The 24,288-nt window shown below is 53.6% G+C and overlaps 2 protein-coding genes across 2 annotated transcripts in view; one reads left to right on the plus strand and one right to left on the minus strand.

Annotated features, from left to right (window-relative positions):
• The window catches only part of IGHMBP2 (immunoglobulin mu binding protein 2), a 23,914-nt gene extending 10,877 nt beyond the window's left edge, over nt 1-13,037 (minus strand). The window contains exons 1-8 of the mRNA XM_017732765.1: nt 13,022-13,037; nt 11,926-12,171; nt 11,459-11,651; nt 10,837-10,934; nt 6,345-6,508; nt 5,227-5,427; nt 3,066-3,213; nt 1,153-1,327 (exon numbers count right to left, since the gene is read on the minus strand). Of these exons, the coding sequence (XP_017588254.1) occupies nt 1,153-1,327; nt 3,066-3,213; nt 5,227-5,427; nt 6,345-6,508; nt 10,837-10,934; nt 11,459-11,651; nt 11,926-12,171; nt 13,022-13,037 (1,241 nt within the window). The remainder of the gene's footprint in view (nt 1-1,152; nt 1,328-3,065; nt 3,214-5,226; nt 5,428-6,344; nt 6,509-10,836; nt 10,935-11,458; nt 11,652-11,925; nt 12,172-13,021) is intronic.
• MRPL21 (mitochondrial ribosomal protein L21) lies at nt 13,036-22,933 on the plus strand. The gene is made up of 7 exons (XM_008632532.2): nt 13,036-13,120; nt 13,377-13,437; nt 14,599-14,684; nt 16,866-17,029; nt 18,644-18,696; nt 22,085-22,188; nt 22,714-22,933. The coding sequence occupies exons 1-7, from the start codon at nt 13,036-13,038 to the stop codon at nt 22,776-22,778; spliced, it is 618 nt and encodes a 205-aa protein (XP_008630754.1). The 3' UTR covers nt 22,779-22,933.
• Nucleotides 22,934-24,288: the final 1,355 nt, after the last annotated feature.

Raw genomic sequence — 24,288 nt, forward strand, 5'->3', positions numbered from 1 at the left:
AAAAAAGCAGCTGCTGTAATGTTTCTGGAGTGAAGAAAAGCTGCCTTATCTCAAAAGAGGGAGCCAAAAGTGACATCAGCTGAGTGTCAGCCCCGGAGTAACAGAGCTGGGATTCTTACTGTGTTTTGCCCTTAATCTGACAGTCTGGGGTAAGAAACAGGCTGAGGCTGCTGAGGTGGATCCAGCTGGATGGGCACTATGGAGCACTATGGATGCAGTTTTTCTGGAGGAGAAGAGGAACCTTATGCACCACTTACAGAAAATAATGACAACCCTGAAATTAGAAGGACCAAATGGCAAATTTCTTCTTGCTACCAACAAGATACTGCTCCAAAATGTGCCTTGCTTGGAAAACCCAGGCATGGAGAGCTGGCCTGCAAATTCCCAGGGAATAAACAGCAGGATGCCAAGGGTGCAGGGCTCTGGAGAGGCTTTTGGAGCTCACCAGCCCGGACACCTCCAGGCAGTTGACCACGTGTTTATCACCTGCCACGATCAGCAAGCTTTTGGGCATCTGAGAGAGGTAAAATGAGAGGATGCTGCAGCCCCTGAACGTTGCTCTCCCTATCTCTCAGCCACGTGCCGCGAGCTGCTGCCTGCCTTGGATTTTTCATTTCCTGTGTTCAAAACTCAAGTGAGACGGCAGATATGTGTCTTGTTCATTATTCTCTGGAAGCAGGAGAGGACGTTTATGAAGTCAGCCCCATTTCTCTGCTTCTGTGGTTCAGTAATTCCAGATTTGGAACTGCCTAAACCAGATAAACATGAGCACATTTATGTTTTAAATTACTTCAAGATTCCTCAGAACTCTTTGCAGTATCCCCCTGGAAGCACAGGCAATTTGCACTATCCCCAGCTCTTTTTCACAAACTAACTGTTCTTATTATCCACGTTGTAGGGATTAGGAAGTTTATAACCCCTGAGGTGTGTGATAATGCAGCATCTCACTGGGCCAATTCAGATATTAATACAGTAAATAAATAAATGTGGAAACCACAGAAGCAGAATTAAAGGAGAGACTTGGATTAGCCTGAGGATGAGCCCGAATTCATTCCACAGAGCCTGCAGGCAGCACAGAACTCTATCATGAAATGTCTCCCATCGCGAGGATTCGGAAGCTGCACGAAAGCCAGGAGGATCCAGCATTTTTACCTGTGGGAGATGATGGTGGGGGGCAGCTGCTTGTGATCCCCAGCCAGGATGCACTTGGGAGCCTTCAGCAGAGGGATCCAGCAGCTGGCTTCCAGAGCCTGGGCACACTCATCAATCACCACCAGGTCAAAGTGGGTTTCAGGCAGCAGCTTCAGGGGGCCGTCTGAGGAAGCACCTGGTGGAAGGAGAAGGTTCCCAACTGAGCAGGGAAGTGAGGAAGAGCGAGGAACCTGCTCTGGAAACAAACCTCACCAGCTGTAATAGTGACTGAGGCAAGTGAAATCATGTTTCTTTGCAGAGATTTAGGAATCCAGCCCTGCCAAACACGTATCCACTGGTATGTGTAAGTCAGGATTGTTTTTGCCAGTTCCTCTTTGTCCTTTTTTCCCTGGCATCTGGGCCCAGAAGCTTCCAAGTGTCTTTGGGAACAGCAGCAAAGCCCAGATGCCAAACAATATGCTCCAGTGCTTCACCCAGAGCAGAGCAAGGAACACCCACCTTCCTGCTGCCCCCAGTGCCAACAGAACTCCTCATCCGCAGCACTCAGAGGGCGAGGGACTGGGGATCCACCCATCTGGTAACCGAGGGACACCCAGGGAGGGGGAGATGGGCTGAGACCCCACCGCCTCTGCTCCTCCCTGTGGCACTGGGAAGAGGGGAAGGAGACTGGAACCAGCCAGCCACAGCGAGGGCTGATTTTTAACATCAGAAGTCCATCTGTAACATCTGTCTCCTTACAAACATCCTGCTCTAACCCAGACCTACTGATACTGATCCACGCCTTGATCAGAAATCTGAATTCCAGGGGCGTCCAAATCTCCCTGCTGTTCCCAGAAAGGATGCCAGAGAGGAGAGCAGGGTGGAGAAGCCAGCCTCCCAGACCGGGGGATTTTTATTCACAGAAATGTTTTTTCCAAAGCTCCTGTGCTATTGCAGCTCGGAGAGCAGGGATTTGGCTTTGCCACTGTAAATCCTGCTGCCTCTACAGCTCTGCATCACCTCAGACGTTCCAGTTTGCCATCAAAGGCACTGTTTTCCTTCCAAAACTGTTTTCCAGCCTGTATGAATCCGCTCTGGTGAGTTGTACAGATATAACTTGACTTTTGCCACTTGCACAGACCCCCAGCTGGCTGGGAAGCTCCAGTCCCAGGGAGAATCACAGCTGATCAACAAGAATACCAGTTCTACTGGGAGAAGGAAATCTCCCCCTGTCTTTCAGGCAAGTTAAAAGAAGAGAGAGGCCAATTCCCAGGGACTAAGACACGGAAGGATTTATCTTTCCATTAACCTTCACTCCAGTAACTTGCTTTTTTGTGACCTAAAATTACTGACGTTTCCTTTCAGCAAACGACCCTTGAGCAACCAGATCCGAAGATTGTAAGTGGGCCCTGGAGGATCAAGAACCTGAGGCAGAAAAGCCCTTCCACATGTGCCAAACCTTCCCACCCGTAGCTGCAGGCGCCCGATGGACACCTGGAACTGCTCCCTAAAACCCTGTGTCACACCATTTGGGTGAGAACAGGAGCAGCCCCGTGCAGCCGTGGGAGCGGGCTCTGGAAACACGTGCTGGATTCCATCAGTCCTGGAAGGGCTCCAGGCAGGGAAGCAATCCCACGTGACTTATGCAATCGGGAGCAGATTGCACACCTCCAGCAGCACTTGTTTACTCACTGCACTCCCAGCTCCTACTCAGAGCTACCAGGGGCCCTTCCAGATCCATATTCTGAGCTCAACAACATCCTGTGCCAGAGTGGGAGCCGGGAGAACCCCACTGGGGAGGGGTTTGGGAGACATTGCTGAGCTCCCAGGAGCTCGGAGCAAGTCTCCCAGCTATCCCAGCAGGATGCTGCCCTGCAGGGCACGTGGTTCACCTGGCAAAGGCAGGGAAAACACCGAGCAGGAGGATCTCACACCTGTGTTGGTGGCAAGGACAATGCCGGCCTGGCTGAGGGCCGCAGCCATGGCAGCCTCTTCTCGCTCCTTCAGCTCCTTCTTCAGGGTCTTAATCTCACCCAGGAAATGGCTTCGCTCTCCCTTGTCTTGGGCCTTTTTGGTTTTTGCCTAGAAAATAGAAAAATCGGGATAGAGCCAACTGCTGCTACTCAGTTCTGGCCGTATCTGCAACCAGCCAAAGCATCTGGGCACAGAGCACAGAGGAATGCTTGGAAAGAGGGGTCTTGTTCCTCTGCTGAGGGAGAGACTGGGATTTTCTACTTTATTCTGGGGAAGAAGAGCCCTTCTGGAAGCAGGAGGGCCCCCCAAGCCCCAGCAGCAGCTCTGCCATCTCAAACTGGCCTCTCCGAGCTGCTGGAAAGGATCCAGGGCAGCACCCAGACAGGCCCAGGGCTTTTTTTAACAGGTATTATGAAGTGCATCTACCACCCCAACCCACCAGCACTGGGCACCAGCACTTCCAGAGCAGCAGCTGTGGGACCACAGCTCAGATGTGGCTCACTGAGCAATCCCAGATGGAAACTGGGATTATTTCCCTGGAGGTAAGGCTGATGACTTGAGAAAGATGAAAAGGCTGCAGACAGAAGCTCTTATATGCAGCCAAAACAGTAAGACTTGCTGGTTCCTATGGTCATACCATGGATGGATGGATGGATTTTCCAGGGTCTACCATGGATCAGCTCAGCCACCTGTTTTGGTTGGACTCATGGGTATTTAAAACTGTGAAACCTCCATGTGTCTGTCAAGTGTGGTTGAAATGGGCTCAGGAATTCCAGGGGTGGGATCACAGGCCCTGAGGATATGGTCAGTCTGGATGTCACCCATTCCTAGTTAGTGATTAGGAATTTCAGCTCTAATCATCCCCACCTGCCTCCTGGGGGCTCCCCCATCCACTCATTGGTCTGGGAGTCTATTTAAGGCCAGCTCATGGAGTGAGCCCGGTTTCTTCCCTGGACTCCCTGCCTCATCCTCCTGGACTGCTCCCTGACCCTCCTCAGCATCCCTGGAGCTGGACTGGCCCTGGACCTGTGCTGCATTTCTTGCTCAGGTACTGTGGGGCTGAAACCTTGCTGGGGCAAGGGGCATCCAGAAGCTGAGATGAGGGAAGGAGGCACAAAGGGGTGGGAAATGCCCACAGAAGGCACAGGTTTTTATTCTGTTACTGCTCCTTCTGTGGGCTGGGGTGAAGGGAAGGAGGGAGAAGAGGCAAAACATGGAGTTGCAAAGGGAGAAATTGTTCCAGGGACAAATAGGGCATGTGGCAGGGGAGAAACGGGCAGGAGGAGGAAAAGATGGGTCAGGACCTCAGATAGATGAGCTCTCTGCAGCCAAGGGCAGCTTCTGTGACAGAATCCTCCCAAGGACATGAAAGGGAAAATTAATCACCAGTGAGACAGAAAGAAAATAAATAAAGAAGTAAAAAAATGGCTTTTGGACAGTGCTGCCACCAGAAAGGGAAGGAAAAGAACCTAATTAGCATCAAATCCTCACCCCAAGTAGCGGAGCTATGTTGTAAGATAAGGTTAGGAAAATTAGGGTGAGAAAGAAGAAATTAAGGATGCATTTTTAAATCTGCTCTGCTTCCTACTTGAGGTGGCTGAGAGTGGGAGGGAGTGTCAGGACAGGCAGAGAGCTCGTTAGGAAGTGACTTAATGATGGGAATGTTTCTCTGGTGAAGAGGAGGGCAGGGAGCAGGCCAGACAGGTGATGTGAGGGGCAGCAGCTCCCCACACAGCAGCAGGGACTGGGATTTTCCCACTGCCATGAGGGATTCAGGCAGGAGGAGTTCTGCCCTCCAGCACATGAAGATCAGAGAACCCCAGAATGGTTTGGGTTGGAAAGGACCTTATGGATCATCTCATTCCACCCCCTGCCATGGGCAGGGACACCTTCTACTAGCCCAGGTTGCTCCAAGCCCCATCCAGCCTGGCCTTGGACACTGCCAGGGGGGATCCAGGGGCAGCCCCAGCTTCTCTGAAATACCCATTCCAGGGCCTCCCCTGCCCCACAGGGAAGAACTTCTCCCAAATATCCCACCTTCTATCCCTCAGCCAGAGCAGTGCGATTACTCCAGGCCCCACACGTGCCCACCCCCGCGGGACGCGCTGCAGGGCCACGCACCCAGGCCTGGTCGATGTCCCTCCTGATGTCGGCCACGATCTGGGCGTTGTCCCCGCGGGCCAGGACGGCGTCCAGGGAGTGCTGCTGGATGGGCTGGAGCAGGCGGGCGGGGGGGCCCAGCCGCAGCAGCCGCGCCCTGCCGCCGGCCAGCCGCTCCACCAGGTTATCCACGGCCACGTTGGAGGGGGCACAGCACAGCACCTGCCGGGCACAAACACGGCCTTGGCACCTCTGGGGCACCCAAAGGCTGGAGCACAGGAATCCAAGCAGGAAGAAGCAGAGAGAGGGAGACCAGCGTGCTTCTGTTGGGAATAAACCACCATCACAGGTAATTCCCTCCCTGCTTTGCAGCACGGGTGTAGGGTCCCCAGTGAACACCAAACCTGAGCTCTGTCAGGACCTTGCTGGAGCTGCTGGGGAAGCCCCTGGACCCTGCAAGCCAAGCCAGGCTCTGGATTAGCACAGATCCAACAGGAGCTGCTCCAGCTGCCAGAAAGCCCAGGAACGTGCAAAATAATCACAGAAACCTGGAATGGTTTGGGTGGGACCTTAAAGCCCATCCAGTCCCACCCCCTGCACCTTCCACTATCCCAGGCTGCTCCCAACCCTGTCCAGCCTGGCCTTGGACACTGCCAGGGATCCAGGGGCAGCCACAGCGTTTCTGGGTGCCAGGTCCCCACCACCCTCACAGGGAAGGATTTCTTCCCAATATCCAACCTAAATTTCCCCTCTTCCCACTTGAAGCCATTTCCCCTTGTGGTATCACCCCAGTTCCGGATGAAGAATCCCCGCCCAGCTTCCCTGTAGGCCCCTCCCGTAACTGGAAAGCTGCTCTGACGTCCCCACGCCAGGAGGGGTGGTCACTGGTGGCCATCCCCACCACCCTCACAGGGAAGGATTTCTTCCCAATATCCAACCTAAATTTCCCCTCTTCCCACTTGAAGCCATTTCCCCTTGTGGTATCACCCCAGTTCCGGATGAAGAATCCCCGCCCAGCTTCCCTGTAGGCCCCTCCCGTAACTGGAAAGCTGCTCTGACGTCCCCACGCCAGGAGGGGTGGTCACTGGTGGCCACCTGAGGTGGTCACCTGTCACCACAGCCCTGGCACCGAGCCTCACCTTCAGGCCCTGCTGCACAGCCTGCAGGATGACCTCCACCAGCGTCGTGGTTTTCCCTGTGCCGGGAGGCCCGTGGATGATGGCGAGCTCCCTCTGAGCCAGGGAGAAGGACACAGCTTCCCTCTGAGACTCATCCAGGGAGGCATTGAAGAACTCCAGAGGCTCTGGGGAGACAGCAGGACAGTCACTGGGACCTCAGCCCCAGCTGGGAGCTGGCTGAGAAGCACAAATCCAGGAATACACGGCGCTCTCTGCAGCCAGCCCAAATCCAGCTGATAACGAGGAGAACGCTGGGAGGGAAGGCACTGAGGGGGCTGGAAGACCCCAGAAGGTAAAATTAAGCATTTCATGTTTCCAAAACAAACAGGCATCCATGCATCCTGCATCCTTGCTTCCCCAGCCCTGATATCTGGCCTTCAGCCAGTCAGTGGTGGAATTCCCAGAATTTAAGAGGCATTTAGCTGCTCCAGCATCAAACAGGTAGGTTTTCCTGGCTCTGGAGGGAGCTCTGGGTTTGTTTTGCAGGAGAACCAGCATCTTTAGTGAAATCTACAATGAAAATTGGGGAGGAAGTAGCAGATCTGGCAAACAAATCACTGCCAGTGAACAAACCCAACGCAGCACCAGCGAACAAGCAGGAAAACCCACAGAGTCTGTGAGCAGAACAGAGCAGCCCTGTGGTGGCCAGCCAAGACTGGGAATGAAGGCAGGAAAAGGTAAAAAGAGCAACTTAAATGATAAAACTAAAATTAGTTTCTGCTTTAGGAAGGGAGGAGAAAAGAGGAAAGAATATGCAAATTGCATTAGAAGAGAATTGGTTTCACTGCAGAGACCGAATTCTCAAAAGCTCCTTTTTAACCTGCCAGATTTATCTCATTTAGGCCCAAATTGATTCTCATCCCCCCCAGTCCTGCTCCTAATCTCCTTGTTCATTATGGGAGTTAATTACAGCAGGGATGATGACTCATTACACTGAGGTTTCCCGAAAATAACGTTCCCACAAAAGCTTATATAAGACACGTCTCTGGGCATCCTTCCCTGCCGGGCATCATGTGCTTCATCCCTCCCTTTGCATTAAGGGCTGGATTAAAGCCATGGAAGTTTCTCCTGGTTTTAGGCAGGTGAACTCACGTGCGGCCTGGGGCTTTTGAAGCAGCACCACCAAATGAGGTTAAACAAAATGTACTCATTGAGAAGGTGATGGGGAAGAGAGAAATGGGGCTAAAGGTGCTTTTTGCTGCCACTGCCTCTTGGTTTAGATGTAATTTTTGGGTGAGTGTGTTAATGACTAAGAGAAGAGCAGGAAGCATCCCATGGGCTGGGGAGAAAAAGCAGGAATAGCTTAAAACCTGAGAGGCATTTCCCACAGTGAGGAACAGCCGGGCCGTGGGAGTCATTGATGTTTCCTTGCTCAAGGATGAGCTCAGGAACTTCTCCAGGCATGTGCCCACCCTCATCCCTCCTAAGCACACGCTGCCACGAGCTGCTGTGTGGGAAGGCCGGGAATGTGCCTCTCCTGGGCTGGCCACAGTGGTGGGGAGGAGGGAAAAGCCTCCTATGGGATGCTGTGGCTTCTCCAAACTCTTCTCCCTGCAGCAGCTGGGCTCTAGGTATCCTCACCTGAAGAAATCCCTGCAATGTGTCTCCCTGGTGGCCGGGTAATTGTTCCCTGATGCCCAGCTCCGTTTCTTAGTGTTGAAAACCAAACCACCTTGGCTGCCCAGGCTGGTGCCCCAACATTCCCCGGAACTGAGACGCTTTTCTGCGCAGTTCCAGCTGCTCTGGTGAGGCAGTGGGTGGGCAGGTGCTATCCAAGCCCAGGAAAGGGGTCTTTGCACCAAAAATGGATGGGAACAGCCCTTTCTGGGAGGAAGAGCCCAGGTTTTCCAGAACTGGAAGCCCTTTCCAAGGTATATTCCCCACCAAGAGCAATCCAGACCCTCCCCAGCAGCTCCTCCTCAGCACAACCTCACTGCAGCCAATGCTGCTGGACAAAATCCAGCTGGGAACTTCAGCCTGGATCAGAACTTTCCCTGTTTTCCCAAGTATCTGGCAGCTGAGCTGTCTGGACTGCTTAGTCTTCCCCAAGAGCCTCAGGGGCCTCTCCACGGTCCCTGTGATGACAGGGCAGAGGGACGAGGAGCATTTCGGGTGTTTTGCAAGTGGCTTGTGCCAAAAAGCCAAGGAAGTTTTTCATGGAAATCCCTGGTGCTTTCCCAGTGCTCTGCTGCCAGGCTGGCTTTTACTGGGGACATTCCTGCCTTTTAACCAGGATTTTAAATTGCTTCTTTCCCTTTTCAAATGTTTTTACAGCCATGGGCTGAACTGGACACAAGCCAGGCCTTCTGGAGCCAGTGCTGGGATGAAAAATGAGCCTCCCTTACTTCCTCCAGCCCAGGAGCACAGGAGAGAGCTGGCAGCTATCACTGACCTGCACAGGTAAGGCAGAGCCTGCCTTCCAAAGGGAATCCAATCCTCTTGGATGGCCAGGAGGAGCACGGCAAGCAGAGCAATGCTGGCCTCTGCTGGCAAGCAAAGCCTCTCCGCTCCTCTCCATTCCCAAAATGTGGGGGTGCAGGGGTGCCACATGGATGCTGGGAGCAGGGGAGGATTGTTTGGAGGAGATTTCAGGTGTGGAAGCTCCAGCAGGGCCATGGGTACAGGTCAAAGTGGAAGGGAGACAAGCAGGGCATTTTTGATGGGGGAGCACCTGGATTCTGCTTCCCAGGGAGTCTGGTAAGGGCAAAATTCCTGCTCAGTTCAGAGTCTGCCTTTTTGGAAAAATTCTTCTCCCACTTGGCACCTTCCTGGAGACAGCAAGGTGAGGTGTGGAAGTGCTTTGTCCCAGTCTTTGCTGCAGATCCCAGCTACCTGCTGGTGATCCCTTCCTCTCCTTTTGACTGTTCTTAGGTTATTCTTCCCACAGCCTGTCCCATGCTTTTGTGTTATGCCAAGGGTATTTATCATTGCACTTCTAAGTGCTTTGAAAGGACTTGGGCTTTGATGTGCTGGGTTGGGCTGCTGCTGTCTGGTAATTAATTACTGAAATGCACAGTGGTATCAGGGCCCACCTACAAGATTCCCTGATTGAAAAATTAGGATTCTCATCTTTTCCCCCACATTTAAATAAAAAATCAGATTTAGGCTTCTGCTGCTGCACATTTCACCTGCTGGAGTGGATTTTGCCCTCTCTCCTCCCCGTGGCTCCCTGGTCTCTGACGGAAGCGAGCTCGTCTCGCATCCCAGAACGGTGTTGACACAGATGTGTGTCTAGACCGCCAATTTCATCAGCTGTCCAGGACTTATTGACTGAGCCTGCTGCTGATGGGTTTGTGTGAAACCAGGTAATGGACGGGACGAGACAGATCCCCAAAGAAACCAGGCTAATGGGTGCTCGGTCATGGAAGAAGAGGCTGTGACGTGGAAAAGCTGCCTGAGTGCGGCGAGGTTTGTCTGCCAGAGCCCTTCCGCTCAGGGCAGGCTTATTCCAAGTTATTATCACTTAATTCCTGGCTAGTACAACATCTCCCTAGCTGGGGAGAAAGCAGCTCTGAAGTGAGGAGGTAACTGCGAGGCCTTTGTGTTCACACTGCACCTCCTCTGTCTGCCTAATGTGGCTCAATCCGTCCATCCACATTCCCAGTGCTGGGGAGATGGAAAGTTCATCTCTGCGCAGCCTGGCACAGCTGAGTGATGTGGTGAAAAGGAGTTTTCCTTCATTAGAGGCAGTTCTGCTCCCCCAGGGGTGAAAGCACTGTTGAGGGAAGTCGGTTGATTAAAATTTAATTATTTTATTTAATATTAAAACCTTGAGCGCACCAAGGTCCTCAGGCAGCCAAAGGGCTAAAAGGTTTGACTCAGACTGGGATCAGTGCTTAGAGAAATGGGGTAGGACTCATTAACACCCATTTTTTGTCCCTGGTATATCCTATCAGAAGCCAAGCCTGGCTGGAGGGGATGGCAGAGAGGCAAACCATGGTGGGCAGCCCAACCCAGGAATCCAAGGAAGACAAACAGTGCAGGGAGCTGTGGAGGGGAGGAAAAGGGGCAGAACCCTGGCAGGGATGGACAGCACGAGTGGGGAGAGCAGAGACCTGAGCTCTGCACACGGCTCAGACACAGCCCACCCTTCAGCCCAGCCCACCCTCAGCCCTCATTCCCTGACTTTTGCAGCCCAGATGATCCTTCCCTTCTGTCAAGGGATAAAATCCATTAGCAGTTATTGATACCTGACACAGCTGCTGATCAGAGCCTTTGCTCTCCCCGTGGCTTCTCCGAAAGGTGAAGCTGTGTCACTCCATCTTTCGTTTTTTTCCAGAGAAGCACACAATGCTACCAGCTGCAGCATCACTGGTGACTCACATTCGGCACTGGGGTCTTTTCTGCAGCAAAGTGGCTGCACGTGTGGATAAAAACTGGGATCGGAGCTATCTGTGCTCCCATGGGCAATTGCCAAGGATGCCCGTGAAGCCTGATAAGAAAGGATCCTTACTTGTTTCAGGGAACGCCCTGGGAGCAGAGGCAAAGAAGAGGACGTCAATCAGGTCGGAGGCTGGGCCACCACGGTACTGCCTGAGTGCAGTCAAGGCTCTGCCAAAGAAGGGAATATCCAGGTTACAGGCACAGCAGGAAAAAAAAAGGAATTCCCCTGGAGACTCCCAAGGGCCCAGGGACAGGCTGTGAGTACGGACTGAACTATTCCAAGGCTGAACAATGCCACCCCACAGGACTAATCCCACGCAATTCCTGCATCCCCCAGCCCTTGCACACACATCCCTGTGCTGGCCAGGCTTCCACTTCCCACCGTCCCTGCTTGGTACAGCCACGTGTGCTTTTTCAGGACGTTTATCCCGCAAGGAGCTGTTCACTCCTGCTGCCAGGATGGAAAAGGCCCTACAAAGAACCCAGAGAGTTCCAGAGGAAATGCAACGGGGCCAAAGCGCAGCCAGGGGAGGGGAAGGGAAGAGCAGGACCAGCCAGCAGGTGGGTAAACTGAGGCTGTTGTGAGGCTGTAGAACAACAAATCCAAACTGGGAAGGGTCTGGGAAGAGCTTTTCCAGACTAACCTTGGCACTCCTCACCCCTCTGGGCAGTCAGCCCGGGCGAGCCCTCACCTTTTGAGCCTGTTGTAGGTGACATCGTTGGCCAGCTTGAGCAGGCGGAAGGAGTGCTCGTGGTCCACGGCCAGCTCCCCATCCCGGGGCTCCTCCAGGGCCACCGTCACTGCCTTGGGGGTGACACGTGTCACCACGCCCGTGCACAGCGGCTCCCCCTGCCCGGCTGACTCGTACAGCCCCACGATGTCCCCTGCAAAGGTTTGACGGCAGAGTGTGAGGTGGGGCAAATGTGTCACTGCCCAGAGAAGCTGTGGCTGTCCCTGGATCCCTGGAAATGCCCAAGGCCAGGTTGGACAGGGCTTGGAGCAACCTGGGGTAGTGGAAAGTGTCCCTGCCCATGGCAGGAGGTGGCACTGGATGGGCTTTAAGGTCCTTTCCAACCCAAACCATTCCATGACTGGAATGGAATTGGACACCTCCAGGGATGGGAAATCTTTCCTTGGAAAGACAGGAATGTCACTGACCAGGCCCAAAGCTGTTGGAGGGCAGCTCGGTGTCCGAATCCCGATTCCTGGGCTGCAATGTCACGAGGAGACGTCCATAGAGGCCGGTTCTCTGGCTGGTGACCTGGAGCTTGAGCAAGCAGACCCCTCTCCGCTGCAATTCCTTCAGGGAGACACTCTCCTGCCATGCCCTGGGAACCAAACACGGGTGGGAACACCATGGGGTAAGGCTGAGGGCCACAGCTCCAGGGGACAGTGTGGAATGGCCTCATCCTGGCTCCTGGCAGCTCCATCCTCACGGCTGGGTAACTGTCTGTACCCCCAGCGTGGGCATCTAAGAGGGTGTCCTGGTCCTAAGGGGGAGTCCAGCAGGATTCCCCATGGATCAGAGCCCTGCGGGGTGGGTTTCCTGTTGGGGTAAGCTGGTCAGAACGGTGGGATTCCAGCAGCATTCCCACCGCTGACAGGAGGGTTTCCCGGAGGTCACAGGGCGTTCCAGGGGAGGCTCTCTCAGGGTTTCCATAGGTCACAGTGGGTCCAAGGGGAGGGTCCCTGAGATCCCCACGGGTGACAGAGGGTGCCAGGAGGGTCCCTCTGGGTTTCCTACAGATGACAGGGAGTCCCAGAGGAGGGTCCCTCTGGGTTTCTCCAGGAGACAGTGGGTCCCAGCTGAGGGTCCCTCTGCGCTGCCCACAGCGGTCCCGCGCCCCCCCATCCGCAGGTGTCCCCGGCCGTCGCCGCCCCGCAACCCGCCGGCGGGCGGTGCCGCCCGGGAATGAGAGAGAGGGGTGGGACAGAGGGGTGGGATGTGTTAACATCCCGGTGGGAACAGGGACCCTGCGGCTGCAGGTGAGGGACGGGAACGGCACCGGGAACGGCACCGGGAACGGCACCGGGAACGGCACCGGGAACGGCACCGGGAACGGGAACAGTCCCTGCCCCTGCTGCTGGGAGGGAAGGAGGGAGCTCTGCCAGCTGCTGGGATGGAGGGAAGGAGGCGGGCAGTAGGTCAGGGTCTCCGCTGCTGCCTCCTGGCCCCGCTGTATCCCTGCCGTGCACCTGCTGGATGAGCCCTGGAGCGCTTCCCTGGGTGGAAATGGAAGGGATTCGGAGCAGCCCGAAAGCCGGGCCATGTTCACGAAAAGCAGAATTAGCTTTACACAGTTCTTCCCGCCGTGGCATAAACCCTTCAGCAAAATCCAGGGGATGGGAGGGAGTAGGGGCTTCATCAATCTCCTCATTCCCGGGCTGGGAAGGGGCTGCCCCAGGGAGGTTTGGAGTCCCCGTCCCTGCAGCTGTCCAAGGAATGCCCGGACGTGGCACTCGGTGCTCTGGGCTGGGGACAAGGTGGGGACCGGGCACAGCTTGGACTCCATGGTCTGGGAGGGCTTTTCCAGCCTAAATGATTCTGGAATTCTGCAAAAGCCCAGCAGCTGCTGCCTGTGTTTAATTCTCTCCTCTCTCCCTTTCAGCCTCCCTGCTGTCGGCTGCGGTCCGGCACCGGAGTTCCCAGAGCTCGTCCCCACAGCCAGGGTAATGTCACTTTGCCTTTTCCCCCTGGAATGCCGGCCTGCTTCAGCGGGGTGGGCAGGGCAGCTGGCTTTCCTTCGGGAAGGAGGCTTGCTCACTCTGTCGCTTCCCGATGTTTTGGACTCTGCCTACCTTCAGTCACCTTTCCCAGAAGGGTGCTTCCCTTCATTTTGTATTTTTGGGGGTTTTTTTGTCCCACCCCTGGAAGTGTCCAAGGCCTGGTTGAACAGGACTTGGAGCAAGCTGGTGCGGGGGAAGGTGTTTCTGCCTTGGGCTGGGACTGGATGAGCTTTAACATCCATTCCAAGCCAGACCTTTCTGGAATTCTGTGATAACTCTTCCAACGGGACCTTTAGGCTTCGCTTTTTCCAGCACTTTGGGAGCTGCCTGTTGTGCTTTTATTCCATTCCCCGTGCCGGGATCTCCTGCAGGACTGAGCTGCTTCTGGCTGTGACCAGGAGGGGACACTGCAGGAGCAGAGAATTCCTGCAGCAGGGAACGGCAGGATGTGCTCTTCCCTCTTCCTGCTCATCCTCTAGGGTCAGAGATCCTTGGATCTCTGCCTGGGTGACACAGCACCCAAAATCCTCACTAAACCCCATGAGGCCTCAGGGCCTGTGGTCAGGTACTCACAGGTACTTGGAGGTCCTGTTAAATTAAAGCCCTCTGGGACGTTTGGCTGGGGGTTACCGAGTAAATCAATCATTGCAAAGGATCTTGAGTCAATTTGGCTTTTTTCCCACTCCCATCTCATGTTTATTCCTGAATATTTTATGCCGTTTGTGCATCCTGTGGTGCTTAGGCAAAGTGGGGATTTCTGCACGCAGGACAACCTGAACTGCCCACCCCTGAGGGGGATGGTGTTTGCTTTTTGCTTTGGGATGCTATTTACAAAATCTACTAAGTTTTCAGATTTCAGGAACCACGACTTTTGTGGCCATCTCGTGGAGCCTTCCTAGGCAAATATCCCTCCTCTTTATATATAAGATTGGTTTTTTGTGCTATTGCAGATTCTTGCCTAGTTGTTACCTGTAATCTGATGACTTTTGGTTGGGTGTTAATATCCGTTTCTATTCCATCTCCTTTTTCCTTTTTTCCTCTCCCTGTTTTCCATCTCTTGGCAGTATCTGTTTGCTGCAGTGAGTTTTACCTTGTCCTTCACAGACTTGCTGCCAAAACTTCCCTGACTTCGCCCCCATGGCCTGAAGTGAAACTTCCAGATCCAGTGGAAGAAGCTAAGTATCATGCAGGTAAAAGTCTTAAATCTGGTCTTCCAGCATTGCCTCGAGGCCTGACTGAGCATAAATGCCTGCAGCTGGAAGTTTGTGTTCCTCACTTTTTTTTGTGGTTTTTTTTTCGTTTCTCACGTGTTTTAGTGTCACTGGAATTGTGCTCCAGCTGCTGGTTTGGGAGATTTGGGTACAATGCGATTTTTCCTTAGTTTGCAGCAGCTTGTTGTGCTGCCAGAGGAACCTTACCTGATGCGATGTGTGGCATGAAACAAGGTACTAAAAAAACTAAAAGCGTGAGAGAAGCCTTTCGGGCAGGAGAAGCGAGCTATTTTGCCTTCACTGGCTAAATCAAAGCCAGCAGGAGCAGTTGGATGGTGGGCACATGGAGAGCTGGTGTATTTCGGTGCATAAAACAGAACCTCCAGCCAGCAGGAGCAGTTGGATGGTGGGCACAAGACAGACCTGCAGAGGCGGGACACAACGTGACACAACGGTGGTGGTCGTGTCCCCTCAGCTTGTCAGGACTGCTGGGTGAGAGGGAACGGCCTCAAACTGTGCCAGGGCAGGTTCAGGTTGGACATCAGGAGGAATTTCCTCATGGAAAGGGTGGCCAGGCCTTGGCAGGGGCTGCCCAGGGAGGTTTGGAGTCCCCACCCTTGGAGGTGTCCAAGGAATGACCGGGCATGGCCCTCAGTGCTCTGGGCTGGGGACAAGGTTGGCGAGGAGAGCTGAGCTCACCTCCCTGCAGATCTCCCCCATCACGTGGCTGGAGAGTGTCCCTAATGGAGGGATGTGATTTGGAGAGAGCCTCCTGCTCCACGTCTCCTCCCGGGCTGTTTTGATCCTGCTTTTTATCTGCTCTGTGCTCCTGGGATTGCTCAAGTGACAGATGGGTGCCTGTCCCTGCGTGTGAAATAACCCAGCAGCGAACCACAAACTGCTCCGTGCGAGCCCTGCGGGGAGTGGGGTCCCATCCTCAGGGCTTGGTGCCATCCCTGATGGATTCCCTCCTGCTGCTGCTGCTGAACGTTATCTCCTGGCTGTGCTCATCCGCAGGGAACAGCAGCGGGAGCATTGCAGTTCTGCCTCCTGTCTCCTGCTGGCTGTGGAAACAGCCCCGGATATTTTGGGATGGGTCTCTCTGCATGGTGCTGAGATCCAAGCCAGCAATCACTTGATGTTTCCTGGCACTGGAGGTGTTGGAAGAGTTATCAACAACTCTTTATCCTGGTGGGAACTGCTGCAGCTCCTGCCCTACAAGTAATTTGTGTTCCTACCTCTAGCTTTAAGTTTGTATCCTCTGGCTTGGAACTTGGACCTTTTCCGAGTGTTCCTGTAAGGATTGGGTTGGGTTTGCCTGGCTGCTGGATTCCTGTCTGTCCCAAAGGGATGTTCTGTTTGCATTCCAGGAAAAAAAAAAAGAAAAAAGGATTTGGCCACTTTTTAGGACAATGAGGACAATGTGTTTTTCTGGACAGCAGGGAGGGTGGGAAGCTGCTGCTTGGCAGTGGGATGGTGTCAGGGAGCAACACCTTTTGGTGTTCCTGTAAAAGCTGGGTTTGGATTCACTGCCCAGGAGGCTGATCACAGGAAATGGAGTTCATCCACATGCAGGACCTGGCTTCAGGATCCTGTTCCTCCATGCACGGGGGAAGAGGTTTTTCTGGGAGGGAGCGAGGGACAGGTGTCTCTTGTCCTTGCTGCAGGTACACGTTCTCAGGCTGGGCTTTGTCATGTGCTGGAAGCCTTTTCCCAAGCTCTTCCTGACGTTCCTGTGTGCCTTAGGCACTACTCAGAGTTCTGGGCTGTCTGCATATGACTTGGAACTGGAGGGAATTTCCTCCAAAGGTGGGATGCATGGACAAGAGCTCTTTGCTGGAATGCTTTATACCCAAGTACAGTACACTTTGGGTTGCCTGAGGAACGGGCTGAGAGTCAGCAGTGTAGAGTAGCTGCACAGTGTATACAAGATGTTTACTTACACGTGGCTTTGCCAGCACCTAAAATACAAATAAGTCGTGAATTTTTAAAAAGGGAGGCTCACACGTCTGGGGAGCAACACTGCTGTTGATCCTTGCTTAAAGACTCCCAGGAGATAAGAGTGCTGGGGGGAGAGCCGGGTGGCTGGGTGGGTTTTCCCAGCCCTTCCCAGCTCTCTGGCCGTGCTGCCCTGATCCCTGCCTCGCTGTTTGCCAGCAGAAGTGGTGCGGAAGGTGAACAGGCTGATCTCCGCGGGGCAATACGGGCGGCTCTTCGCCGTCGTCCACTTCGCCAGCAAGCAGTGGAAAATCACCAGTGAAGACCTGATCATGATGGACAACGTCCTGGAGGCTGAGTGTGGAGACCGAATCCGCATGGAGAAGGTGAAAAAGCCAGAGCAGATTCCCTACAAACGTTCCTGGAGGCAAAACCCATCACCGGTTTTAACACCACGTCCCAAAGCGCTCCTGGGGGGTCTCCCGCCCTCATTCCAGCCCTTTGCTTAGTTCCAATTCCCTTAGTTCTGTTCCAGTTTCAGATATTATTGCAATTTCTGTTCAACAGGGCTGGAGTGAGTCTTGCCAGACTCCGTGGGGAGACAGATTTTTGTTGTCCTAACTCCGTCCAAAAAAAGAAAATGACAGTTGTTGTTTCCAGAGCCGGCAGCGAAAGCCTGTGTTTGCCTTGAGACTCCAACACCCCGGATCACAGAACCATTTAGGCTGCAAAAGACCTCTAAGATCATCGAGTCCAACCCCTTAATTCTTTGCAGGGCTCCCAGAGGGATTATAAACTCCTCAGGGCTCTGTAAGATCCTTATCGTGCTGGGCCGGGTGGAGGCAGAGGGATGGGGAACGGAGGGGAGAGTTGCCAAGATCCAATTAATATCTTTATCCTCAGCCTTGGACAACCAGCAGGGACTTGCAGAGGCTCATTAATCCAGACTGAAGGGAAATATTATGGAGTGGGATTCTGTTGGCTTCACCTTCATGTGGGCTGTTGGAGCTAAGCAAGTAATTCAGGAGAGCTGAGGAGTTTTTGTGCTCAGCCTTTGCTCTGAAGCCCAGTTTCGAAGCAGCTTTTTAGGCATGTCCTCAGCTGTGTCCCACATCCCTGTGTCCAGCAGAGAGGAGGGATTTCTGTGGTGTAGCCAGCTCGGAATGCAAAGGTCTGGGTGGCAGTGAAGGTGAAAATTTGCCTGAGCACCAGAACCCTTTAGGGATTTTTTTTTTTTTCTGTCTAAAACGAAAGCCAGGACTTCTCAGGATAATTTCTGTGTGGTTTTTAAGTGGGGCCAGAGGATTTGTGAGGCAGCCTGGGAGAAGTGGCTCCGGATGTGGCACCTGGGGACATGGTTTAGGGAAGATTATGGTGGTGCTGGGTTGATGGTTGGACTCCGTGACCTTGAAGGTCTCTTCCAACCTCGATGATTCAGTGAAATGCAGCCTCTTCCCACTGTATCCTCTCTTATCCTGCCCGTTCCTTTAGATGCAGCTGAAATGCCCCAAACCAGCAAGGGCTGGTGAACCCCCTCATGTTCATTTCTTTCTTTCCCATCTCGAGGCCTTACTGAGGAGAATGAGGGAATTGTTTCTCCACTGGGATTTGCAGCAACTGCTGTAAAAATCCAACAGTTTAGGAGCTGCCATTTGTCCAGATCCCACACGAGGCAGGTTGTTCTTCTTCCCTGATTGCTTTCCATATTTTTTTATGCCTGCTGGTGAGCCAGGACAGAGACGTTCAGTGTGTTCTGATCATGGAGAAAGATACTTCTGCAGTCTGTTTCAGTGGGATGAGCTCTCTGGAAGAGTAATGGCTCTGTCTCCAGCCTGTTTGCAGCTTTCCCCACCACCCCTGCAGTTAGTGTCAGGTTTGAAATGTGGGGAGGCCTGGCTTTAAGCAGTTTGACTCCTTTATGGCTGTAGAATTTGAAAGGTCTAGTTTGCATTTCTGCCAGGACAATGAGCAGTGATTTGTGCCTGATTTATTTCCCCCAGGTTCTGCTGGTTGGTGCTGACGACTTCACGCTCATTGGAAGGCCGCTGCTGGGGTAAGATGCTTCATAAAGAAATTATGTGGCATTTTTGTGCTTAATTGTGGTTTCAGGGCTCTGCAGTCCCTGAAACTGGGATTTATCAGTACTAACTGTGATCCCAGCCCTGTGGCTTTTGAAAGAATCACCAATGAAACAGCTCATCAGCCTCTGGTGACTCTCCCCCTCCCCAGTGCCAGGAGAGCAGCAGGTCCCAGTTCTGAGGTAGCTCTTGGATATTCACCTCAGTTGGATCTTTTCCTCCTTGCACAAACCAGCAGGACATGTTGCCCTTCAGCATCTTTACCTTCTTACCCTAATTTTGGTGGCAGTCATCTTGAAATAAGCCAGAAATCCTTTTCCTTAATCCCTCGAGTTGAGTTTTTAGCCCGTAGCCTTAATTTTAGGGCTCCTAATTTTTCCCTTGCTCTCAATCATGTAATCCAGCAGTCACAGAACTTGGGAGGAGTTTATCCCTTGGCACTGCCTCCATCCCAGTGCTGTAGGACTTGCTGTACAGAACCTCTGGTTCCTCAGGCTTTTGCCTTCCCAGAAGGCCCAGGTGTTACTGCAGGTGGTATTTAGGAGTTATTTGTACAGTTTTAACGTGCCTTGAGTTGCACCAGCGGCACCTGCCTCAGGTCCCTGTGTGGGACAGGATTTTTGGAGCTGCCACTCCTTGTAACAGCACTGGAAGAGGATCTGGGATAGCAGATCATCAGGATTCTATGAGTTACTGCCAGACAGTGCCCTTGGGGAAGGTTTTAGGAAGGGGAATCTCATTTCTAGGACTAGAAAGGGGCTTTTCATTGTGGGATGTGCCACGTCAGGCAGGTGAGGAGCACCTTCCTTCCCCCAGCTCTGATCCAGGGGCGCTGGGGTGGTTCTTTGCAGCTCTTTGTGCTGGATTTGGCTCGGGGATGCCCAGGAGCTCCAGGACAGGAAGCAAACCAGCTGTTGGCTCCTGCAGGCGCTTGGAGGGTGTGGGAAGTGTTGGCAGCTGCGTGAGGCAGACCAGGCTGCACATCTGGCCTGGACTCCAGGGCCTTTGGCTGAAGGGAGTCAGTGGGAGGAGGAAGAGGCTGGCCACGAAGAGTGAAGGCTGGGGGGAGGTGCCATCACCCCCTGAGCTGCAGGGGAACCACCGAAATCCCAGCTCTCTGGTACGGGATGGGGGAAAGGGGAAGTGGGATGGGAAAAGGGCATCACCAGCAGCGTGCACTGCGGTTCTCTCACACAGTCCCCTAGCCCACAGGCATTTTGGGGAGGGGAGAAGAGGCTGGATGAGAGCAGAGGCAGTTCTGTGTCTCTGTTGTTGGATAAATAAACACCCGGTGAGCGCTCACAGCCCGAGACACTTCACCGGAGCCGCTTCCTGTCGGCTCCCCAGCGTGTCCTGTTTGGGACCGCTGGACAGGGTTTGTTCCTCTGATACCTCCCAGGATGACGCTCCTTTAAACCCTGAAACACCACATCTGCATGGCAGAGGCTATTCTGGGAGCTGCTGGCTGGCTCCTGCTCTGGAATCCTTCGGGCTCCGTGTTTGTCCAAGTCGCTGCCTGCCCCGGCTGGCACAAGGGCTGGAGCCCGTCTTAGGCATGAGTGGAGGGAAAGTTTGGCTTATTTCTGGACAAAATAGAGCTGATGGGAATTTTCCCTCTAGGAAACCTCGCTGTTTCTCCTGCTGCCTGCTCCTTTTTGCAGTGGAAATGCCAAAGGCCTTGTCCCAGACAGCCGGGCCGGGATTCACTCCTGTGGGGCAGCTGGAGTTATGACCTCCAAGAATTATGATCCTGTGGGCTTGTAGCTTGCCTGGATCTTTTTCTCTGCCTCTTGACAGCACCTTTCAGCCCAGCTCAGATCCAGAGTGAGATTCCAGCCGGAGTTTTTCCCGCCTCCTGCAAAAATCCAATCCATGGAACATTTTGCTGCTGAAGGCAGCAGGCCCAGCTGTGTCGGGCTCTGGGAAATGTGTGACCCCCTTCTTATTTTTATGGACATTCCAGTCATACCTAAAACGTTTGATAGAGATTTTTATTTTTTTCCTTGGGCTCTCTTTTGCTGAGAACTTGTCCTGCCCACGAGCTCTTCTCCAGCGAGTTGGTTTCTGTTGTGCTTCAGCCTCCTGCCAGCAGTTCCTAGAGCTGTGTCCCTCAGAGAACTCACCAGAGCCTTGAATCCAGGAAGTTTAGTCCCAAATTAGTGGTAAACCACGGCCTGAGTGCAGTTTGCTCCCTGGTTTCTCCCTCAGGGTGGCAGGGCGTGTGTGTGGTTCAGTGGTGCTGGATCTGGAGCAAACCCTGGAGCTGGGATGTCGGGGTCACCCAGTGGTCTCTTAAAATCTACATTGTTCTCTGGCTCTTTTCTTCTGGGCTGGTCACTAACTGCAGATAAATCAGTTTCCTCCAGGATCCAGTCTCTGATTTAATCACACCCCCAGGGTGGATTTTAAGAGATGGTGGCTGTCTGAAGCCTTTGGCCTCCCAGTGACCTTGCTGGAACAATTTCAGCTGGATGGGCTTCCCCCTCTGCCCCCCTCAAGTGCAGACAGAGCCGTTTGTCAGCAAAATGGTCTTTAAATGTCTTCCTGTGGCAAACTTAACGAGCTTTTAATGGAATTCTGCAGTGCTGTGCATGGAAGAGCAGCTCCTCCTCCTTCCCTGTGGCTGCTGACTAAAACCCCCCTGTCCAAAGCTCCAGTCTGGATCCTGCCTGGGGGTTCTCACCTTCTGAGACCCTTGAAGCATATCAAGGTTGATCACAGTTGTTTCAGCAAAACTTAGTTTTTTCCAAAAATTTTCCCAAATTGTCATTTTCCCAAAAATTGTGTTCCCGCAGCAGCAGCTTGTGGCAAGCCTTGCTAAACGCTGGCTGTGGTGGAAAATTGCTTAGGGCTCATTAGAACAATTAATTTAAAAATTATTGGGAAAGTTATAGTGTTTCCAGCAAGGTGAGGTTTTCTTCCAGCTGTCTCTGATGCCGTAGAGGAGGAGGAGGAGGAGGAAGGATTTCTGTGGTGACCAGGAGCGGGGATGGGCTCATCCCGTGCCTAAACCCAAGCAGGGCCCATGAGATCTGCCTGGAGGTGCCAGGGGAATTCCTCTTGCCGAAATCCTACAGGTTCCCGCAGGTCCCCGTCTCTCCTGCCTGCTCAGGTGGGATGATCTCATCCCTCACGTGACAGGGAAGTTGGGACCTGTGGCTTCTCCCGATCCAGGCACAGCACCTGGAGGCTTTTGGCCATGCCTGGGCAGGTGGCCCTCCTCCCACGGAGGATCTGCAGTTCCCGGGATCTGGCTCTGCCAGGCAAGATGTGTTATCCACGCGTCTCTTCTCCCAGAAACCCGCTCCCCGGGAGCAGGACGTCGGTAACTAAAACCTGATGCCTCTAACACTCATTTTTAAGGAAGGACCTGGTCCGTGTGGAGGCCACGGTGATTGAGAAGACCGAGTCGTGGCCCAAAGTCAACATGCGCTTCTGGAGGAGGCACAACTTCCAGAGGAAGAAAAGTAAGAGGGAAAAGACGTGTTTCCTTCCCTGCTGGACGTGGGAGGGGAGGTATCCCAGCACAAGGACCCGAGGAAGGAGCTCGTTCTCCGTGTCCCCAGAGCCCCTCAGGGCCCAGCCCCTCTCCCAGGCATGCCCACAGAGCACTGGGATTTAATATTCCCTCAGTGTTCCCTAAACTTCCTGGGCAGGAGAGCAACCCCATCCTCTTCCCAAAGCCTTAAACGCTGGATGTGTCCTCACAGCTGCCCGCAGGCCCCAGCAGGGTCCTGTGTGGGTTTTGGTTGCCAAGTGACTCTTCCTTCTCTGCGAGAGGGAAGAATCCTGGCTGTTTTCATATGGATGGGATGGATGGAAAAGCCTTGACCAGGCTGCCCCAGTGCCACTCTGGGACCTGCTGTCCTTGGCATCCCCATGGAATGCAGCTGTCTGCCAGCACCGCCCTCCAGGCGCCCTGGCATGAGGTTGGCACCAGGTTTATGCTGGTACCTGATCCTTCTTTTTCCCCCCTTTTCCTTCTTTTTCAGTCATTGCCAACCCCCAGACCATCCTCCGGATCAACACCATCGAAATCTACCCCTGCTTGTCCTGACTGGGGGGGCTGTGCCTGGGAATCACTGCTGCTCCAGGGAATTGTGGAAATAAAACGGCCTCGGCACTGCGAAGTCCTGGACTTGTTGCTGTGGTGGGAAATGGGAATCTCTATGTGCTTTCTTTTTAAAATAATGGAATATTTTTTAAACTGCTGCTTCAGCTTTGCTGGTGTTTCTTTGGCAGGGGTTTGGAAGCCCCCAGGATCCCTTGCTGGCTGTCCGGCCTTTTCATGCCTCCCTGAACTTTAGGAATTCGGGAATTCCGGTCATGTAATTCCTGGCGTTGTGTGGCTCCAGGGAACATCCTGGGGTACAGTGCGGCCCTCAGCCCGTGGCACTGAAGAGAGCAGTGAAACCAGGAGACTGCAGGGTCCTGAATCTACTCCCAAATTGTGCCAAGGGGTGAAAATCCTTCTTAAGGATTAGCACTGGGAAGTGGAGCTGAAAAATTCCCCTCTTGAAGGTGAGCAGCAATGAACTGTGTGTGTGTGTAACACTATCAGAACGAGGCACTGGTGGCTCAGCAGGGATTTTGTGCCTGTTTTAGAGCTGGATTTTGGCCTGCTGCGTGTACTCCATGTCTAGATCCTGGTCTTTCCCCTCTTTTGTGGCTGCACGTTGAGCACTGTCCTTTCCTGAGCAGCACATAATGAGGCCAGGTGGATCCAGCCGAGGCCTGCTGGTGTTTCCAGGCTGGATATCCACCAGGACTGGAGTTTCCTGGAGTTGCTTGTACTGTGGGGTTCTTAAAATCCCACCATGGGAAGGGATAACAGGCCCTGCTCACCTTGTCACTTCCCTAGGGAATACCTTGCTTCAAACTGGGCGGAAAATCCACGTTTGGGTGTCCTTTGCACTCCCACCATGTCTCCTCCTGGGACAAAGGTTGCCGCAACCCTGTCCTGAAGGAAGTGGGAGTTTTCTTCCATCTGGGACTTGCCCTGGCTATCCAATGTCACAATTCCTTTGGGAGATCAGGTGCCACTCGGGTGGCTCTGGCTGCGTCTCACCTTCAGCTGGAGAAGGACTCGGGTGTGCCAGGGTCGAGCTGGTTCTTCAGCCACTGGAGACAGCTGGATCTGCAGGGGTGGACTCAGCCCTTCCTATTTCAGATCCTCTGGCACAAATAGCCCTTGGGAATGCTGCTCCTTCCCTGCTGCTGAGGTTGGACACGCGGTTTTCAGCAGCCGACGGAACACGGAGGCAGGGACCGCTTGGATTGTCGCAATCCTTGTTCCCAGCCTCTTACAGAAGAGTGGGGAGGCCCCTCCAAAAATCATCTCCCACCTCTTTGCCTTCTCCCACAGGTGACTGCAGTTCCACGCTGGGAGCAGCAGATCCCAGCAGCAGGCAGGGAGTGCTGTGGGCTGGCACAGGGACCACAGCCTCCGGATGTGGGCTGTTGCCGGTCCACAGCGGAAGCGGCGTTTGCCAGCCGAAGGAGTTGGCCTGGAAACCCTCAGTCCCTCCGTGCTTGAGCGCTGGGGCTAAGAAACAGCATGTCTTCTC

This window comes from Corvus brachyrhynchos, unplaced genomic scaffold (assembly GCF_000691975.1).
Source record: "Corvus brachyrhynchos isolate BGI_N302 unplaced genomic scaffold, ASM69197v1 scaffold624, whole genome shotgun sequence".
Lineage (NCBI taxonomy): Eukaryota > Metazoa > Chordata > Aves > Passeriformes > Corvidae > Corvus > Corvus brachyrhynchos.

What these genes read in the sequence shown, in the direction of transcription:
- MRPL21 (XM_008632532.2), top strand. Translation starts at nt 13,036, where the DNA reads ATGTTCACGAAAAGCAGAATTAGCTTTACACAGTTCTTCCCGCCGTGG. An exon ending in ACCGAATCCGCATGGAGAAG is followed by an intron (nt 17,030 to 18,643) that starts GTGAAAAAGCCA and finishes TATTTCCCCCAG; the next exon opens with GTTCTGCTGGTTGGTGCTGA. An exon ending in ATTGGAAGGCCGCTGCTGGG is followed by an intron (nt 18,697 to 22,084) that starts GTAAGATGCTTC and finishes CTCATTTTTAAG; the next exon opens with GAAGGACCTGGTCCGTGTGG.